The 17,675-nt window shown below is 36.1% G+C and overlaps 2 protein-coding genes and 1 long non-coding RNA gene across 3 annotated transcripts; all 3 read right to left on the reverse strand.

Annotated features, from left to right (window-relative positions):
• Window positions 1-1,300: 1,300 nt before the first annotated feature.
• Window positions 1,301-3,543, reverse strand: LOC147480400 (uncharacterized). The gene is made up of 2 exons (XM_086578644.1): window positions 3,356-3,543; window positions 1,301-2,990 (listed from the first exon to the last, which is right to left on the reverse strand). The coding sequence occupies exons 1-2, from the start codon at window positions 3,541-3,543 to the stop codon at window positions 1,301-1,303; spliced, it is 1,878 nt and encodes a 625-aa protein (XP_086434770.1).
• Window positions 3,544-4,805: 1,262 nt separating this feature from the next.
• Window positions 4,806-5,252, reverse strand: LOC147480401 (uncharacterized). The gene is made up of 2 exons (XR_015205915.1): window positions 5,176-5,252; window positions 4,806-4,979 (listed from the first exon to the last, which is right to left on the reverse strand). It is a non-coding gene; the product is annotated as an uncharacterized LOC147480401 (long non-coding RNA).
• Window positions 5,253-8,954: 3,702 nt separating this feature from the next.
• Window positions 8,955-13,520, reverse strand: LOC147480402 (glutamyl-tRNA(Gln) amidotransferase subunit A, chloroplastic/mitochondrial-like). The gene is made up of 9 exons (XM_086578645.1): window positions 13,512-13,520; window positions 11,582-11,893; window positions 11,262-11,441; window positions 11,041-11,135; window positions 10,880-10,955; window positions 10,613-10,690; window positions 10,006-10,099; window positions 9,860-9,909; window positions 8,955-9,225 (listed from the first exon to the last, which is right to left on the reverse strand). The coding sequence occupies exons 1-9, from the start codon at window positions 13,518-13,520 to the stop codon at window positions 9,049-9,051; spliced, it is 1,071 nt and encodes a 356-aa protein (XP_086434771.1). The 3' UTR covers window positions 8,955-9,048.
• Between the last annotated feature and the right edge of the window lie 4,155 nt (window positions 13,521-17,675).

Genomic DNA, 17,675 nt, shown 5'->3' on the forward strand with positions numbered 1-17,675 from the left:
ATCAATGTATCATAAACTAGAAGTTTCTATATTCTTTACTTTTTTCATCTTATATTTTTTATCGAGTCGAGTTAAACATCATATACTATTATGTATTAACGGTGCTAAAACTTTTAATCAACAAATGTATCTATTTTAAAAGAAGAAGAAAATATTAGTAAACCCTAATTTAACCTAATCCAACCTTCAGTTAAATTCATTTCAATAATACACAAGAAAGTAAGATTCATATTAATCAACAACCCGAACACGAAAATGGAAAACTATGGAAAAGGCGAGAAAACAACATTCCACGAGAGTTGACTTACTTAACAAAAGTCAAAATAGATATATTTGAGAAAACAAACATAAAACCCTAAACAAAATTATACAAAAGTAAAGTATCGAAAACAACTGAAACATGAAAAAGAAATGAAATTTCAAATTGAGTTACAGTGAGTGACTTACCTGTTAATCACACGAACCAAAAAGTAAATAGCGAATGATTGAGCAAGGAGCCAAGTTACAATGTAGAGAAAAGGAAAAGAAGATGAATTTGTATAGTGTAAGGCCTTGGGTTTAAAACCCGTTGGGGTTTTGGGAGGGTGCTTGAAATTACAAACATATCCCTAGTGACGATGGACGTTGGACCTTTTCAGTTTGGGGCTTTCTAATGACAGATCGAGGCCCGTTTACAATTTGGACTAACGTACGATTGAATTGGGCCCATAATTTCATAGGAATATATCTAGTTCTAGTTTTATTTATTTTTTATTTATTTGCAGTCTTGTTTTTTAAGAGTTAATTAGACAAAACCCCCAAAATTATATACCAGTTTAGACTAAACCTCCTATTGTTTAAATCATTAGACTTAAACACCCAAAATGGTTAGACATTTCAATTATTTTTAAGATTGCCCTTATTTGACCATTCCATCTTCTTCACCAGTCACTCGTCCACCCTAATGGCCCAACCTCAACTTGACTCCACAAAACAATCACAACCAGTGGCGGAGCCAGGAAATTCATCCAGGTAGGGCACCACATAATGACTACTAAATAATACTTCATTAAAAAAAAAAAAATCTACAAAATTAGAAGAATGAGCATAGATTGTAATAATATAAACACAAAAAATATCAATTCACATACCACCAATAACATAATAATTTTCACAATTGCCCTCGGCGAATAGAAGGATGCCCTAAAGCTGAACGACCCATCTTTTGGGAGCGTTGAAGGATTGTTTCATCATCAACACAATCAAAAATGTCTTTTTCAATGTATGTAACCAAACAATCATTCAGCCAACCATCTCCCATTCAGTTGCACAATCGGATTTTTATGATGTGCATAGCAGAAAATGCTCTCTTCACAGTAGCAGTAGCAACAGGCAAGATTAATGACAATGTCATCAGCAAAAACACTAACGGATAGACGATACTTTTCTTTATCTCTACCATCTTCCTAACAAGATCACTGACTCCATTTAATTCTAAAAATCTATGACTAGAGCGCACATCGATAATATAGTTATCTAGCTGATCATGAAGTATCATAAGAGTTTCAGGGGAAAAATCACTCGGATAAAATTCAGCAAGACGTATCAAACCTTTCTTATCAAATACAACAAACAAATTACTTGGATTCAAGCATGCTACACAAAGAAGCAGTTCTGTATTCACTTTATCAAACCAACTGTTTAACTCAAGAAGCTGCCAGTCTATACATTTATAGAATAAACCCACATGATAATAATGAAGGTTTGTTGTCTCTTCAGCATTACGTCGAGATCGCCCTCTTGCTACAAACTTGTATTCCATGTTAGGGATGGTGATGATATTCTTAGTGCAAAAAGAAGATTCCTCGGTTATAAGAAGATCCCATCCGTCATCTCTCATAGTTTGCAATCGTTGTTTGGACACTTTAACAAGTGTCATTACATTGACAATGTCTTCATCACTTCTTTGCAATGCTTTTGACAAATCATTAGTAATTCCAAGAATCTTTTTCATCAAATGTAATAAGAAAATGAAATCAAAAGATTGCAATGATACTAGTAAAGCAAATGATTCTCCTCTTTGTTCTGGATTTAGACCATCTTCCACCACACGCTCAAGAACTTCAATAACTGAAGGAAAAAGGACAAAAGTAGCATAATGCGACCCCCAACATGTGTCTCCATCACGTTTCAAACTAATCTCTTGATAGAGACCCTGTCCAGTAGGAAGTTCATTATTTTCTACTACTTCAAGAACTTTTTTATTGTGGCTATCCATAAGAATTTCTCGACATTTGCACGAGGCTGCACAAGTATTCACGGCACTAGAAACCAAGTTAAAGAACAAAGCAACATGGGTAATGTTTTTAGCAACAACAACCAATGCCAACTGAAGTTGATGGGGAAAGCAATGAACATAAAAAGCAGATCCATTTTCCTTCATGATGAGGGCTTTAAGACCGTTGAACTGACCTTGCATATTACTAGCTCCGTCATAACCTTGACCACGCAATCTTGATATACATAATCCTTGTTTGCTAAAAAGTGAATCAAGAGCTACTTTGAGTGATAAGGCACTAGTATCTTCAACGTGCACAATGCCAAGAAAACGTTCAACCAAACATCCATCTTTCTTTACAAAGCGCAAAACAACAGCCATTTGCCCTTTAATTGATATGTCTTGAGATTCATCAACCAAAACTGAGAAAAAAGAAGCTCCAAGCTCTTTAAGGATGGCTTTTGTAGTTTCTACTGCAGCTGAATTGACAATATCTCTCTGAATATCAGGCGAAGTCAAATAGAGATTCCCAGGAGAATTCCTTATCGCGTCCTTAATGACATCATTGTGATTCTCTGCAAATTTCAACATCCCTAGAAAGTTCCCTGGATTACTTGAGGGAGGGGATTCATCATGACCTCTGTAGGCTAATCCTTGTCGTGAAAGAAATCGAGAAGAATTAACCACTATTTGCAAATGAATTCTGTATGCATTTCGAACCTTGTCTGACTGTCTAGATAAAAGAGTTCGAACTTATTGCTTCTGATTTAGTAAAGCTTGCCCTTGCCTATATGTATGATTGTGAGCACTATTAGGCCCCCCAACATGACTTTGTAATGCGACCTTTCTATTTTTCCAATTTTTAAATCCTCTAACTACAAAGGAATCTCCCCCTCCTTGCTCCCCGTGGTCCGGTCGAAAAATATAACAATGTGAGCAAAAAATAGAATCATCATGTATGCTATACTCTAACCAGTCACCACCTCATTGAACCAGGAAGCATTGAATTTTCGTAGTTTATTGTATATAGGTGTTAATGGAAACTTGTGCTCACGGGGCTGAAAAGGACCCTTTAGTAGATATGATCGATGAACAAACTCTTGCTCATTAGGAGGATAATCTGAAATTCGAGGACGTAACCCCAGATCGGCAGGAAGATTTGTATGATCATTCTCCACACGGTTTTGCTTTAGTGTAGGTTGCACTTGATTAGGGGGAGTATCTTCTACTACTACAACCACAGGTGATTGATCAAGAATAGGCTTCCTTATGAGGAATTTCTCCATATCTACACAAAAATCAATTACATATCACTACAACAAAAATTATTTAGGCTAACCGAATATAGACGAAACGTGTATGTTATCATCAATTAGAAAGGTGGAAACATGTTTTTCAACAAATATCCACAGAATTGTATTATTTGTTCATAAGAAAATAATAAAACATAAGTAAGAAATGAAAAATACATAACATACCGAAGTGAAAGTTAGTTGGTTATGACTTCTGAAATTCTGAGTGCAATAATGGATTGATGGTTAATTAATATTGGTTGGTAACGAGAAGTTCTGAATTCTGAGACAGAGAGAGAAAGAGAGATCGAGAGAGAGGTGTTGTTATTTGACCCAAACATGCAATTTAAGACTGGGCCCTCGCTAGAAAGAAGGTATCTCCCTAAAACTGGAATTACTAAACAACAACCATGGACCCCAACTGATTTGGAGGGAATCAAAACTGATTTCAAGAGAATTGAAACTGATTTGGAGGGAATTGAAACTGAGAGAGAAGGAGAGACTCGAGAGAGAGATGTGTATTTGTGGGTTTTATGGTTGGGTTGCTCAAATAACACTACTAATTTTTTTTGAGTCCAAAGTTGAGGGGGGGCCAGACCGTACCTGGTCCATTAATAGATCCGCCACTGATCACAACCCAAATCTCATAACTCTAACACCAATAACATTATCATTTTTAAATAAGATCTGGGCTACCACAAGGATATCCCTATAGGGATGAGTGTTTCGAGACTGTTGGATCCGAGATCCAACGGTCCGAAAATCAAAAACAAAAAGGAAGAGAGAGAATATGGGTTTGTTTTTTTATTTTCGAACCGTTAGATCTCGGATCCAACGGTCTCGGCTGGCGTCCCTATAGGGATATCCTCGTGGTAGACGAACTCTTTAAATAAACCTAATGATACTCAATTTCAATCTCCAAATACTCAATTTTTCTAATTGTATCAAAAGGGAAAATAATGAGTAGAAGGGTTCACAATATAGTTTGAATAGTTTACCATGTAGGTATCATTTCCAATTCTTTATATTTGGATTATAATTTTGTATAGATATATGGTAGTAATGTAGGAAAAAAAAAATGAAGTAGGAGAGTGATCGAGAAAAAAAAATAATAGGGGCAGTTTTAGAATTAAGTAAAATTTCAATCAGAATGAGTATTTATAAATCTAATAATTTAAACAATAGGAGTCTAATTAACCCCTTTTTTAATTACAAACCAACGAAAAAACTTTTGCCTTTGTCGTGCGAAATTGGTGGTAAGAAACAATTTCCGGTGTTAAAATAACATGCAATCATGATATAAACTATTTACTTACTCATTGTTACACATGAGTGACGTATAATTGTACAATTACACTGTTATCACTGGACATTTACATGTTATCGCCCCTTATGATGTACAATCCTAATACAAGTTGTTGGACACCTTCCTGTACATAAGAAAGAACAGACAAAACTGTGAGCTACCAAGAACAATGGAAGACCTTGTCGGATCAAACACAAGTCAACCAGTCAGACACTCAAGAAACCAACAGGGTAATGAATGACTTCTGATGAAGCCATTAAACAAAAGACCCAATCTGTAACTCATTGAAGTATGAAACTTTATAAAGGAACTGGACGAACCTTTGTGGATTAAACACGTTCATGAGACTCATCAAAAATAATGTTTGTTGCTTGGTCAAAACCTTTCAAAGACTCCCCTCATCTGAGGCGACACTAGTAAAGCACTATCAGAAGTCTTTTTATACAAAGCCTAACTCTAGCTTAGTTTTACTTACCACTATATTGCGCCCATCATTTGTTATAATCGAAATTTGTTCTGCACACGAAAAAATAGGAAGTTAAAAACGATGGTTGTGTACATGTGTACATAAGCATGTCCAAGTAGTTTGTGTCAAAAGAACCATTAATAGAATAAAGCATCAGGGGGATTTTATAACTGAAATCATGTATAGCGACCAATCCTATTCAATTAATACAATCATGGAAATGTATCACTAACCGCACATATAAAGAAGATACTCCAGTTAAGCAATGAATAGGAAAGGTGGGAGTTTACTTACGATCTACCAAAGAGTCAAGTCCAGGGCCACCACTTGTCATTGGGAACTCAGGTATACAGAGACAAGAGTTGTTCACAACGATGGGTGTCACACTTTAACAAATTTCACTACAGGAAAAATTAAGTCGAATGTTAAGGGGGTTGCAAATATAAAACCTCTCCACAATAGAAGCAAATAAGTCTATGACTTTACCAAAACACCATCAATAAAACAGTCAAAACTCAAAACCATTATAGCTAAAGGAAAATGCTCATGTTGTCAATAGACTATTAAAGTTACAGAACTAGAAACACATAATAAAAAAGTCCCAAAGGGAAAATACAGCCTCTGAACATTTAGTATCAATTTACCATCAACCAGAAGTTTCTATATTCTTTACTTTTTTCATCTTATATTTTTTATCGAGTCAAGTCAAACATCATATACTATTATGTATTAACGGTGCTAAAACTTTTGATCAACAAATGTATCTATTTTAAAAGAAGAAGAAAATATTAGTAAACCCTAATTTAACCTAATCCAACCTTCAGTTAAATTCATTTCACTAATACACAAGAAAGTAAGATTCAAATTAATCAACAACCCAAACACAGAAATGGAAAACTATGGAAAAGGCGAGAAAACAACATTCCACGAGAGTTGACTTACTTAACAAAAGTCAAAATGGATATATTTGAGAAAATAAACATAAAACCCTAAACAAAATTATACAAAATTTAAAGTATCGAAAACAACAGAAACATGAAAAAGAAACGAAATTTCAAATTGAGTTACAGTGAGTGACTTACCTGTTAATCACACAAACTAAAAAGTAAATAGCGAACGATTGAGCAAGGAGCCAAGTTACAATGTAGAGAAAAGGAAAAGAAGATGGATTTGTGTAGTGTAGGGCCTTGGGTTTAAAACCCGTTGGGGTTTTGGGAGGGTGCTTGAAATTACAAACATATCCCTAGTGACGATGGACGTTGGACCTTTTTAGTTTGGGGCTTTCTATGTGACAGATCGAGGCCCATTTACAATTTGGACTAACGTACGATTGAATTGGGCCCATAATTTCATAGCAATATATCTAGTTCCAGTTTTATTTATTTTTCATTTATTTGCAATCTTGTTTTTTAAGAGTTAATTAGAAAAAACTCCCCCAAATTATATACCAATTTAGACTAAACCTCCTATTGTTTAAATCATTAGACTTAAACACCCAAAATGGTTAGACATTTCAATTATTTTCAAGATTGCCCTTATTTGACACTTCCATCTTCTTCCCCAGTCATTCGTCCTCCCTAATGGCCCAACCTCAACTTGACTCCACAAAACAATCACAACCAGTGGCGGAGCCAGGAAATTCATCCAGGTAGGGCACCACATAATGACTACTAAATAATACTTCATTAAAAAAAACAACAACAACAACAACAAAAAAAAAAACAATCGACAAGATTAGAAGAATGAGGATAGATTGTTTATTTAGTAATAATATAAACGCAAAATATATCAATTCACATACCTCCAATAACATAATAATTTTCACAATGCTATTTCCATACAACTAATCTAACAATCTTAAGGAAAGATTTCACCCCTTCCAATGTTGCAGAAAGGCAACAGTGGCGTCTTCCTCACAGGATTCAATGGTTCACAGTAGGCTGACTTGCACTCGAACAGGCTGCTCTCTAGAACGGCAGTATAACTCTCTCTGGCGGCTAACAGTAAGAAGAGAAGGAGAAAAGGCTATATCTGTTTCGCGAGTTTTGTGTTTCTCTGGTCGTGTATATATTCTATATGGACGCACAATCCTGATTTAATAGAGGTAAGTGTGGGGGTTATCCCTCACATGAGGAGAGGAGAGAAAAGGAGTTTAGCCTCCGTGGAAAAGACAGCAGAGCTACCAGCCCTCATAAACCGATTCGGAGTCACGACCAGCTACCAAGCGCTGGACATTATCGAGGCTAGAAGCGACCAGCGCCATGACTATTTTGGCAGGATTCTATTTTTGCGGAACCCACGAGTTTTGCAATGCAAGTTGGGGTTTTTGGCAAAACCTAACACATGCTGAGAGACAGATACATAGAGGAAACCCAATCTTGAAAGCTATCAAGATTGAGAGATAATTTTTACAGAGATACAACCCTATAAAAAGAGAGGAGTGATCTAGTAAGGTGAGAGACTACAAGGAGTGATTGTAATCTTCCTTCCCACTTTATAAAAGGACAAGCTCTTGTGGAAGTAGGCACCATTGGCCGAACCACGGTATATCTTTGTGTTGTGGTTTGTTTTTACTGCTTTACATTATTATCTGTTGTTAATAGTTGTTTAGCGAGTTGAGCATGTTAGTTTGGTTGTAGGGAATATTTAGATTATTGATTGGAGTGGTTATTGTTCAAATATAAGTTATCTGTATAGTGGGGTATCGATTGGTATTGGTATTAAACCTCAACAGTAAGATCGGTCACAACAGACGGTTTCCAAAACAGATAAGGAAGAGAGACCAACTAGGAATAGAAGTTCAAAACTTGCTGCTGAAGCAAAACAAGTTTAGGTAATTGGTCAAGCCACTACCCACTAGTGAGACACACACAGTAACCAATGTGGGACTATCTTCTATGCACTAAAGTAGAGAGAACACTCTTTGTTCATCTCCTCCACTTTGCATACACACTCTTAGTCATTTGAAATACAAGAGATTCCAACAGGAAGTTACTGGACTTCAAAAACGGCTAATTCTCTCTATATATGATGCATCCTATGAAGTTCGACTTGCAACTCTAAAGTGGCTTCTTCGGTTTCTTAAATCGAGTGTTGGTGGAGCCTATGTCCAATCCAGCAGTGACATTGGCAGTATTCACCAGTGGGCTATTACTAATTTGCAGCCAACGCTAATTCAGCTCTTAAGTAAGGAGAACAATCCTAGATGTACTTGTTACATCTTGCGGAATCTATTCACTTGGAACTTGCTGCAGTTCCATAAGCCAAACAGGCAACTGTCCCTGGAGACGGTCTATGTTGGTTCTATGGATTGTGATTCCAAGTGGGTAAGGTTGATTTAAATTTCGGCCAAAAGAGTGTTACCAACCATCATCCATCATTACATGTGGAACATTACTACGTGTGCTGCATTAAACATCAACTCTACTATACAACTCAACAACCTGAATATTACTATCTAAGAAGCCTCGGGGAAACACCACCTTCAGCCGCGAACCTGTATTACTACACTCGTTAAGTGCAATGAAACATGTTAGCCTCGAGATCCCCCCATCCTAGAAATCCTAGAATATATCCTCTGCATGTATCCTAACAGATGCACAACTTAAACTCTCTGCCAAATCTTCACCCCGTGGCAAGGTGTATCGTTACTCTACTATTTAATCAGGTTTCTCCAGGACTCCAACGAATTTGTTAACTGAGTCGAATTAAATCATTAGACTGAATATCAGCGTGTGAAAGACAAACAAATAATTTCCTTCATATTACGAAGGAAAAACAACCAGAATACCTCATCAAAAGCTGCACCAATGATTTGAAGACCAATGGGTAGACCAGCAGGTCCACTGTCAACAAATCCACACGGTAGAACCAACGCAGGTAGCCCAGCCAAATTGACATTGACCTATTTTCAGAACAACAACACATAAAAACCACGGACAAAACCTAGAGTCATCAAATTCACAAGCCACTTTGTCCAGTTTTATTGGAGAAGAGTGTGTGTGGGTGCATTAATGAAACTGAAGAGGTTGCTGCACAAAATTGTGAAGACAATGATGCCCCGTTAATATAAATGACCTACAACCAGGGATACTTGATTGAAGTGCATGTGAGCTTCTTGAGTGGTATGTAGGTGAGTTTCTTGAGTGCTATGTGAAAGAAGCAGCTTGGTCAGAATGAAAGGTAAAGTTTATACTGTTATAGCCTTATGCTATAGTAAGCCCAAGCAAGCTCCCCCCGGTGGACAAGATTTGTTAATTTTCGACAAGCTCATAGACTCAATGTAGGAAAGATCAACATGGGGTAAGAATAATAGGTAAAAGTGAAATAAACTATATACATCGATATTGAAGATGTACAATAGGTACTGGGTAAAAAAATGTGAGATGGTTTCAAACAGCACAGAAAAAAAAACATATAATTACATATATTTTCAGTCTATATAAATAAGGGCCATTATTATTTCATTGCATTCCAGTAAAATAAGTCCAAATTGATAACTGAATGCAAGAGAAATTCATTAGTCTAGATATGCTTACAGTCATGATATCGCCTGCATACATTGCTAACCGGTCATCTTTCTTTTCACCTGTCAAACAGAATCTGTGAACTCCCTATAACAGAGATGAATCTCCTTTAAGTTTTTAACAGATAGGTTCTTTAACAGATCGGTTGGATGGCAAACCTATCTTATAAGCAGCTGATGGTGCTGCTGGTGAAATTAGAACGTCATTTTCCTGCAGTGCTGTCCTGAAGCTTTCTCGAACCAAGGTTCTTACCTAAAAACACTAATATAGTCACAAAGTCGTATAGAATCATATCTTGGAAGTGACGTGTCCACAATTAGAAGAAAAAGGAGTAATAGCATAATAATATATAAATTATCAAATATCAAATATCAAATATCTGCCACTTCAATTAAATGGATCGTTTCTATAACCAGTGGTCCAGTCCAGTAAATAAAAACTTAATTTAATATTCCAAATATAAAGAAAAGAGTGGAAAACAGATTAAATCCGTGTTAGGGATTCTTCCAATAGGAAGTGCAGAACAGAATTAAAGCCAATTGTACCCAGATCCATATGCAAGCAAAAATGTAGTGCACACATCAATACACTTCAGATGACTTGTATCAAATAGAAATTATTAAGATGTTGGAAGTTAAAATAATCAAGAAAATTGTAAAATGTAGTTTCTTACTTTCTTATCAGATATAATCCACCACATCAGATAACTTGCATAAAACTATCACATACACTGGTGTATGTGAAGAGTAGCTATTATACTTATACCTGCTGTGCACGCTTGTAGTATGCATCATAATAGCCAGCAGAAAGAGCATAAGTTCCCATCAAAATTCTCATTTTGACCTGCAAAAGACATATATAAATGTAATCAATCTTTTTTAAGCAACTGAGGAGCGGAAAACTGGAATTCGGATGGAACGCTTCATTCAATGTTGCATCAGAATCTGTCCCAAATTATACTAATCTAGCAGAAGTTAAAATTTAAGAACTCCTCCGTTCAAGTCCAAAATCGCTTATTGAAAAGGTCTATACCTCAGAACCAAACCCATTAGCTCGAGAAGCTCCATAAAGTGAACTAAGCTCTTCGGCTGAAACTTGGTTTCCATACCTGGAGACAAAGTTTAAGAATTAACAGGCATTATTAACTAGATAGCAAACGAACAAGACGAATGGAAAGTAAAATATATTCTCATCTTACAGCGTCATAACGAGATAAATTCGAAGATGATTCAGATGAAGCTAAAATGTAGTAGGCTGGTAACCCAAGAGAAAAGGAGGGTAATGACACCTGTCTTCATCAAAGAAAGCCATGCGGTATAAATCGGATTATTGGAATATAAAGGTGCAAGCTCTTGCACTTAAGTAGGTTTACCTAGCTAAATAGAAGACAGGTATCTGTTAGAAGAAAACCTACCTCAGTCACTGTGGAACCTAGCTCTTCCAAATGTGCAGCAGCAGCTTGAATTGCGGATACTACTCCAACATCAACACCATCTGCAAGGGTTTCACAGATCACCCCAACCCTTAGCCCTTTTAGAGGTTTAGATTCCAAAGATTCTGTTGGAACTAACTGAGAAGCAAGATTCGGTACCTTCTGAAAAATGAAACAATCTGTCACAAAGAGCAGTCCCATTCACTCATATATTCAAATCTAATCTATTGTACATACTCAGAGACTTAACAAAACAGGCTCAAAATTTCGATAAACACATTAGGCTGTAGAAGGATTGTTACACGCTTACTGCTAGTAGCATCAAATCTATCGTGACCGGAAATTGCTTCAAGAAGAATTGCAGTGTCAACAACAGAAGAACTAAAGCATCCAATTACATCTAATGATGATGCATACGCCATGAGTCCAAACCTTGAGACACGTCCATAGGTTGGTTTTATTCCCACAACACCACAAAATGATGCTGGCTGCCTAACACTTCCACCAGTGTCGCTTCCCAAAGACACCATGCACTGTCCTGCAGAAACAGCAGCAGCCGAACCCCCGGATGAACCTCCAGGAACACGAGTTGCATCCCAAGGGTTTGATGTCACCTATAAGTCAAACAAACATATTTTTATCATAAAACAAATTCAGAAGTATAAAGAACAGCAGGGGATTTGTCCTAGGGTCCTAGCACTTATAAGACCAAATCACGACCCAATGCACCCCTTAGGTCAGATACTGTTGGTTCCCCAACCCGCAATAGCAGCCTAACGCAATGACCAAGAAGACTTTCCAAAGAGGAAAGCACACTCAAAGATGCAACATATATTAATTTTCATAGGTTAAAAGGATGCAATATTTTTAACCAAGGCAACACAAGTTCTCCAAAACAAGTACACATATTTCAAATAAACTCTCTAATTAATAATCAATGGGTTTAGGAAGTAGAAAATGTATTGACTCAAGGAAGGTCAATAAATTCTTCTTACATAAACATTTATGTACTAAGATCTTGCTTGTCTTCCTATTAAACATCAGCAATTTGGCTTACAAATGAAAAGAAATTCTCCAACAATTCATCACCTATGACAAGAAGAAACAAAATAAATGCAAGCCGCTTATGTTAAGGTTTACATTGAAAGCCTAAACGCATCTAAGAGAAAGAAGCAGAAGTCAATTTACTTGTTTCTTACACATTGTGCCACAAAGAAACATGGGGGTGCAAGGAAATTGCAACTTGCAAAGCCACAACAACCAATTTGAGGCTGATGCCTTATCTCACAGCTCAAGAAAGAGCCACTATTTAGTTTACATATACGTATTTATCCAATTGCCAGAATTTACTACGATCTTTACTTATTTGTGGCACATTTCTAACCTCATTTTAACATACCACCTAAATTATGCCTAATGATATTTTTTATACATTACATCTGCCCATTCAATTCTATGTTTCCATTCAATTTATTTGTCCACGACAACACATATGTCCATTCAGTTCTATGTTTCCATTCCATTAATCTGTCCACAAGAACGCTTTAGTTATCTTATTGATATGACTTGTGACTATATCTTATATTCTTATTTGACTAGTTAAGTACTAGTAATTCTGTTTTAGTAGTGTGCTATGCTATTTTGCTATTTGCCTATCAATTTGGATATGTATTTAGACTTATTTTCAGGTTTCCATACACAGATCCGAGCGTGATGCATCTGCAACAAGGTAAAACCTAGTCTCATTACTTTTCATTTATGCTTTAGTAACTTCATTAATATGGCATATTGTTTTTCATTCTTCTGAATTTACAGCTACATTTTCTAGATTTTTCAAGGCACTTTTTTTTTTTTTTTTTTTTTTTTGAGGCTTGCTCGCCTCAAGCCTCACAGAGACATTGTTCCTCAAAACTTTGATGCGTTTTTCAAAAGATTGTTAATCAAGACAACATGAGTTTCTCAAAACAGATATATATATTTGGAGTATAATCTCTAATTAAAAGTCATTGAGCTTAGGACCCTTCATTGAGTTCATTGAGCTCTTGTGGGGAAACCTTTACGTAGTAAGGTCTTGCTTATCTTCCTATTAAACATCAGCACGTACGTCAGCTTACAAATGCTAAGATATCCTAGAAAAAGTCATCATCTATGAATTGTGACAAAAAAAGGTAACCGCTTATATTACGTTTTACATTGCAAAACTAAACGCATTTAACAAATTTAACCATATACAGAAGTCATTTCAGTAATCTGTCTTCAAGAACACTTTATAACACAATATGATCAAGAAAAGGGTACAATCCTCAATCACAATGCAGTCATTTAGGTTCATTTTATTCATCTCAAGTCTCAGCTATGAACAAGTAAACGAAAATTTTGATATTTAGTTATTTAATATGTTGAAAGTTATTTGCTGCTGATATTTTTGCGTGAATTTCCTTTTAAATGCTCTTAGATGTAATATACATATATAATGTGTGGAGGTGTGGTCAGGTTTACAGTGAGCAAGACACATCAAAGATGCCTCCAGAGCTTGGGACTGCCCTCTCAATAGAACGGGAATCTGTAGATGATCCAGATATTCGGGTTCAAGCATTGGAAGCTTTATATTTAATTATATTACAGGTCAGATTAGGAATCACATCCACCCCTACCCACTTGCTAGTTGCTTTGTATTTTACTCTACGTATATTTGTGGTTGAACACTTGAACTCCTGACACAATAAAACTAGGTTATATAGACACACCATATTTTGAAAAAAAATCCGTGTCGGATGTGTATCCACGTGTCCGTGTGGGACACATTTTGTATGTGATTTACCTCAACGTTTGGTATTTCACCGTGTCAGACACTTCGTATCCATGTCAATGTAACTTAGCAATAAAGAGAATATGACCTGGCTTTTAACTTCCAAACAATTTAAGGAAGCTAGTAGAACTCCTCTTGCATGTACTGTTTAGCATATTACAATAATAAATATCAGATAGAGAAGATAATAAGATATCAGATATAGTTTTTATGTATTTTTCACTTACGGCAATGTACTTTTTTTTATCATCAAAAAGTGATTGCATCTTCAAGCTTTTTTAAGTTATAGCATTTCGTGAATGTGCCATCCAATCTACATGAGAAACTGATGATGTATTTTTGTGACTTTTTTTCCACCTGAGTGTCAAAGATTAAGCCCATGTTTTCAGCCAAAGTTATACCATGTCAGCGATGCATGTGAGAGGCACACAGGGCCTGCTCTCCCCCCCCCCCCCCGTTGGCTAAAATTTAGGGCCCCCAATTTGGTACCTAAAACATATATATCTCAGTGTACTTTGTGTCTTTGTGAGCCCAACTGAATATTGAATAAGCACAATAGAGTAGTGCAATTTTACAAAACTGAATTAGCTCATCTCGACTAAAGCCCTCTCCATCAGTTACCGAAGGAAATCAAAAAGCTTCTCCATATTTCCTTGATTGAGAACGACTTGAGTGGTTCATCAGGAGTAAAAAAAAGAAGAGATAGAATAGAAATGGTAATAATAATAAAAATGACAATGCAAGATTTGGGGGAAAAACTTATACGTCTTAATACTCTATAGTAATGGCCCCTTGGCCCCTTCCAAATAAAGATAAAACTTGCTTGCATTGTTGTGTGTGTGTTTTATCACTACTGATCACATTTTGTATGTGAGCAGTAGTGATAAGCATCACTTGGTAGTCTTAGCTGCTGCAGTCCTAGACCTTTAGGCACTTCTCTAGGTCCAGGAAAAACCATTTGGAATTTTGATAGTCCAAAAGTTATTTTGTTTAGTTATTGCTTTCACACCAATTGAACCTAGAGCTACCCTCCTTGCTAGTAATCTTGTAGACCAATCCATAATATGAAGTTGTAGACACTATTGTAGATTCAGGTTGCTATTTCTGTTTTGAAGCTGCCTCTGTTTGCTGCTCTGCTCCAATGTTTTTCATATCAACTATAAGACTAGCTTGATGTAGTTCCTTCCCACTTGCTCCAATGCAGTAGAAAGTTATAGGAAGCTTCTGGTGCAATGTATGTAGAAGGGGAAAACAGAGAGTGGATCATCTCTAATCTTCTAGCATGTGAGAAATCTATTCTTCCAATGAGATATCTAAGCAATTGATCTTTCAATTAGAGGCTGAAAATCTCTAATTGCAATTCTAGTAACCAGAGGGCAGAGGCAACGCCATGTACTTAACCGCAGGGGTAACCAGATCAGCTTTCCATTGTACCAGCAAGAACTTGTGCATCTTGAAGACTCATACCCCCGGAGCACATTTAGCACTAGCGTGTGTTAATTCTTGCAAACAAGACTTAATAGCCTTTATTGACTCACATTAACCTTTTCATAGTAAGCAAACATCATCAGCAAAAGGAATGTGAGAAATTTGAGTTTTCCTGAAATTAGAGAGATGGGAAATCTTGAATTTTCTTTGAGGTGAGGACAACAAGAAGTCAACAACTACAAAAACAGAACAGAATTATGCTTACCTACTTGTTTTCTCTAATGCATAGAGTGCTAATGATATTCAGTAGGCATGATTGTGATAATTCAGTTATTACATGATATTGCCGCTGTCATAATTATTATGTCTTCAAGTTTTGTATTTACTATTTTTTTTTCTTTCTGTTGATAGTTAGAACCATATTTATCAAATCGTATTGTGTATCGTATGATACGCTTAAGATATAATTAAATAGATTCCTATGTGTTTGTGTGTGTAAGTTTCATCCATAAATAAAATCTTTATCTTGTGTGATACTACTAGTGTATTCCTGTATGGTAAAAAATGCCATCATGTTCAACCTTTGGGCACAAATTAGTATTATAGATAAGGGGCTAAGCTAGCAATTACTTGAGTAGGTAAAAGTTGCTTTCGGTTATGGTTTATCGTAACTAAAACCTATTATGGCTTGACAAAGCTTAAAAAAGAGAAGAAAAAACTAAATGAATCTAAAAAACTCGTTTTACCATAAAAGTTTTGGTTATTTCGTGTGTTTGAAGTGTATCGCCTGATACATCTTGTATCGTACAATACGGGTAACATAACATTTTCAATACAGTAGTGTGATAGACTGATAGGTATTGTTTTGCTGGTAAGATATGTATCGTGCTTACAATATTGATAAGTATGATTATAACCATATACCCTAAACCCACCCCTTAGATCCTTTATCCCTGGTGAAGGTGGGAGTGGAACCCAAGACCTCAGGCCCAACCTACCAAGTCTTAACCAGTAGGCTCACTGTACTTACAACTCTATCTATTATGTTCCAGGAGGCAGGTCGAAGAGCTCTGTGGTCTATCAATGGTCCTAGGGTTTTGCAACTTTGGCCTCTTCTTGCAAATTTAAAAGAAGATGAGGTCAAATTGGCTAATCCTACTAATGGAAGTCTCAAATTCATGATTTCTGATTTAAACTGAGCTCTTTAAAATCAGAATTTGGCCCCATAACCACCAAATTTCCAATTGGTATTGTCTTAAGACTTTTAGTGCACTATTTAGCCTTCTTTTGATTATGGAAATAAATATAGTCATATAACTTTGCAAATTTAATTTCTCTTCCGAATCGGAAAAAAAAGTTTCAATTTTGAAAAACTAGGAGGGTTTTTCAATTGGGAAATTTAGTCTTTATTAATCTCGCCTGGTGAAAAATGGCAAGATATTCCATTCCGTATTTATGTACCCCCATGATTTTTTTTTATTATTGTAATTTCGGATTAGAATGCAGGCCTAGCAAAATCAAAAGTAGCATTGGTCAGAGAGGAAGGAAGGGTCTCAAAACTAATATTTTCAAAACCCTCATAATCAATTTCTCATTCTGGCTAGGTTTAGAAGCAAGATTTCTAGTACGTGGCTGCAAGTACTAGAAGTTAGGAGGAGAGATTGTAAAAGCTAGGAATAAACGTGGAAAAGGTATATAACGATCAGACTTTAGGATTGAACGTCAAGCATAAGACAAGCAACTCTATGTGTAAAATCTGAGCATACTGGACATGTACTGCACATAAAGTCATAAACAAAGAAGACCGGTAGTTTTTGAGGTTTTCTTGCTAAGCTGTGAATGTCAATGAGGTTGCCAAATATTGTGGCTGGAGATTTGCGGAGATTCAGTGATTGACATATTTGCATTACCATATATGTTACTGAGATTGAGATTGGCATATATTATGGCCTTGACAGCAATTGCCATATCTATGTATATAATTGTACTTTAGGAATGTGGTTATATTGTCCATATTTAGAATGATATGCAAGCTACATATTGTAAGTAATCTTGACTATATAATGCAAGGAATCCCTCACAGGAACTATTCAGCAATTTAGTCTTATAAACTAACATGGTATCGGAGCCTACCTCGTGGGGTTTCTGTTGAATCCTCG

This window comes from Coptis chinensis, chromosome 8 (genome assembly GCF_015680905.1).
Source record: "Coptis chinensis isolate HL-2020 chromosome 8, ASM1568090v1, whole genome shotgun sequence".
Lineage (NCBI taxonomy): Eukaryota > Viridiplantae > Streptophyta > Magnoliopsida > Ranunculales > Ranunculaceae > Coptis > Coptis chinensis.